Genomic DNA, 3,006 nt, shown 5'->3' with positions numbered 1-3,006 from the left:
AGAGCCACCTTTGTCCCCAAAGCCACTCTGCTTTTTAACTCCAGCCGATAAGATCATTTCCCACACCAGAAACATAAACTACACTCTTCTTATACTACCGACACTTTATTCACTTTTAGTCACTTACAGTTATTTATTCACCTTTCAGTCACTTTAATTTTAAAACTATGTAATTTTAAAACTGTGTATATATTGTATATTCTGTGTGTATTTATCTCACTCTTATTGCCTGCTTATGCCCTGTCCTTATCTTCAACGTCATGCTGCTCTGTTGTATCTTAATTGCCTGTTGGGGATAATTAAAGTCTTTCTGATTCTGATTAAGATATAATGTTAATGCTATTTGTGAAAATACCCAAGATCCCAACATATCACTATTCTATCAGTATAATAAAGACATATTTATTCTGTTATGATCTTGCTAACTCTAATTTTCACAAAGCATTTTGGGCCACTTGATAAGGTTTTTTGTTTAATTGTTTAAGTTAATGTGTTAAGTACAAACAGCCTCCTATATAGCAACTTTTCAGTGGCAGAAAAAAAAAATACTGATTACTAGGTAAACTTCAATTTGCAGCATGTATAACATTAAGAACAAAATACTGTAAAATACTACTGTACAGTTTTTCTGTTTTCTAAACAATCTAAACAGTTTTCTTCTTTTATTTTACTTTCTTAAGCTGCAGGGTTGTTGACCCTCAAGATAAGTGTAGATATGGAACATGTATATTTTGTGTGGGTACCTGTTGAGTCTCTCTAGGACAGAGTCGTCTGCCAATGAGATTTCATCCATGAGGAAGACACCTCCCTCCTTCATGGCTTGTACCAAGGGCCCATCATGCCACTCAAACAGTCTGCCGTCCTCCCCGTCATTCTACACAGACATGCACAAATATTTAGTTTAGTTTAGAAGTTTGTGCTTCTACACTACTAACCAGGATTTTCTTTATAATGTATCAACATCAACACAAGTCCAATTTAATAATAAGAATTTACAGAAATGCATCACAGATGTATAATATTATATATATATAGAAATATGTAGTTAACTTTCTAAGTTAACTAACTAACCCGCCCACCCCACCCCAGTTGACATGATGGGGGCAAGAATCTTTCCACTTTTTGAATGAGATGAACAACAGATTCAGATGAACAACTTTCAGTACTGTGGAGAACATATTTTCCCTCCACATTTTGAATATCACTAGCGGTCCCAGTGAGGACTTATCACTACCTGATGTGTATGTCTGACAGGCCGGAGTCCTCCCAGGAAATCAGATGTCTCCATGTGGAGGTGACAGTTGACTGAAAAGAACTTCTGTCCAGCCAAAGCAGCAAACAGCTGACAGATGGTGGTCTTTCCACATCTGGTGAAGGAGCAGGAGCACATACAAAACACATGACATTAGACATTTATGTATAAAAAAAACAAAACAACTTATATGCACAGTTAACATGAAGACATGACTCTCACAAATCTGTACATTATGGGGTTGCTATAGCTCAGGAGTTAGAGCTGATCAATCAAGATCCTGAACCCCCAAGATGTGTTCAGTGGATGAATGTGTGTGAATGTAAGATAGAAAGCACTTAAGTGTAGGAACAGAGACTGACTGGAGTTGCACTTTCAAACTGACTCAATTTACTTGGAGTTCAAAAACTACCTGGTATGTCGGTATATCATCTAATGGAAAGCATATGCGAGAACCCTAAAACCGGTTCTAGTGGCTCAGCATGGGGAAAAGAATCACAAGTTATTTCCATCCTCTACACTATGAGTACACTGTTTATGTTTCTTTATATTATAGACTATAAAGTTTGTATGAAGGTTGAATTCAGTGAATTAATCAAAGCATCGTCACTTCTGCTACACCTGATATCAAATTATGACCATGGGCCCCACAGCCACACACTAGTCTGTACTTTGAATCCATCACAGTAGTCTTTTAAATAACACGATTAGTCTACCTTTGGTTGTTATACACCACACTTCGCAATATGAAAATAGGATCATCTTTCGTGTATTAGGCCCATAGGGATGTGAAATAACAAGTCCCTTCAAATTTGTTCAAGCAAATATAACAAGTCTGTTTTGAAAATTTGAGTAGAAAGTTCAGATATTTATTTAACCTCCTGAGAGTTTAGTATTTTGTTCTAGACAACCCAAAATGTGATGTCCACATATGTGGACGCCAGGTCCTAGGAAGTTAAAAATATAGAGTGTAAAAGTAAAAGGTTGTCAGAAAAAAAAAAACAACTCTAGCACAGATACCTAAAAATTATACTCAATTAGAGTTAAAGTATTTCATTACTTCCCAGATATTAAGAATAATATCTTAATATTACCCCGTGTTTCCTACAAGCAGGACAGACTCGCCAAATCGCAGCGCTCGACCGAGGAGCACAGCCAGTCTCCTCATGTCCTGTGTCCACACCACATGTCGGAACTCCTCTGGGACTCCAGCAATGCTGTCGATGAAGGGACCTGTTGAGATCATCAAACAACACGACACTGTGTTGATCACGAGCTTAGTTAAAACGACTTTTTTGTGTTCTAATATAATAAGCACAGTACAACAGTAGTCGCCTCAAGGCAGCGGTCGCTGTGATTTGGCGCTACCCATGTACTCCGCCCATGTACACAATACTGGTTACAGGCTTTCAACATCATACTTAACTCTGTTCACTGTATCGGAATTCTAAATGTCAGTGCATGAAGCAGATGCTGCAGATTTTAAGCAAGTGTATATTACAGTGACACCTGCCATTGTTTTTACAAACAGATAAAATCAGCAATGTTAAGTATTCCATGTCAACTAAAATGTTAACAGTTAACATTGAAACCTGAGAGAAAGTGCATGCAACTTGAGTGCTGCTATCATTAAAGTAATGTAAGCAGACTAAACACTCACTAAATACTAGTGCAAAGTAAGGAAAGTGTCAATGGAAAATTGTACTTAGTAGCCAGTATAGTCTTATAATGATTGATAGAGATATATATATAGA

General features: G+C 37.1%; 1 protein-coding gene across 1 annotated transcript in view; it reads right to left on the bottom strand.

Moving 5' to 3' along the window:
- mdn1 (midasin AAA ATPase 1) overlaps positions 1-3,006 on the bottom strand; it is a 59,821-nt gene that overhangs the window by 34,976 nt on the left and 21,839 nt on the right. Inside the window, exons 28-30 of the mRNA XM_013914548.1 lie at positions 2,347-2,485; positions 1,235-1,367; positions 744-874 (exon numbers count right to left, since the gene is read on the bottom strand). Coding sequence (XP_013770002.1) covers positions 744-874; positions 1,235-1,367; positions 2,347-2,485 — 403 coding nt within the window. The remainder of the gene's footprint in view (positions 1-743; positions 875-1,234; positions 1,368-2,346; positions 2,486-3,006) is intronic.

The sequence above is a fragment of the Pundamilia nyererei genome, unplaced genomic scaffold (genome assembly GCF_000239375.1).
Source record: "Pundamilia nyererei isolate P.nyererei 1_Seehausen unplaced genomic scaffold, PunNye1.0 scaffold00204, whole genome shotgun sequence".
In the NCBI taxonomy this organism is placed as follows: domain Eukaryota; kingdom Metazoa; phylum Chordata; class Actinopteri; order Cichliformes; family Cichlidae; genus Pundamilia; species Pundamilia nyererei.
The sequence above is the reverse complement of the archived record's forward strand: the minus strand, read 5'-3'. Positions and strand labels throughout refer to the sequence as shown.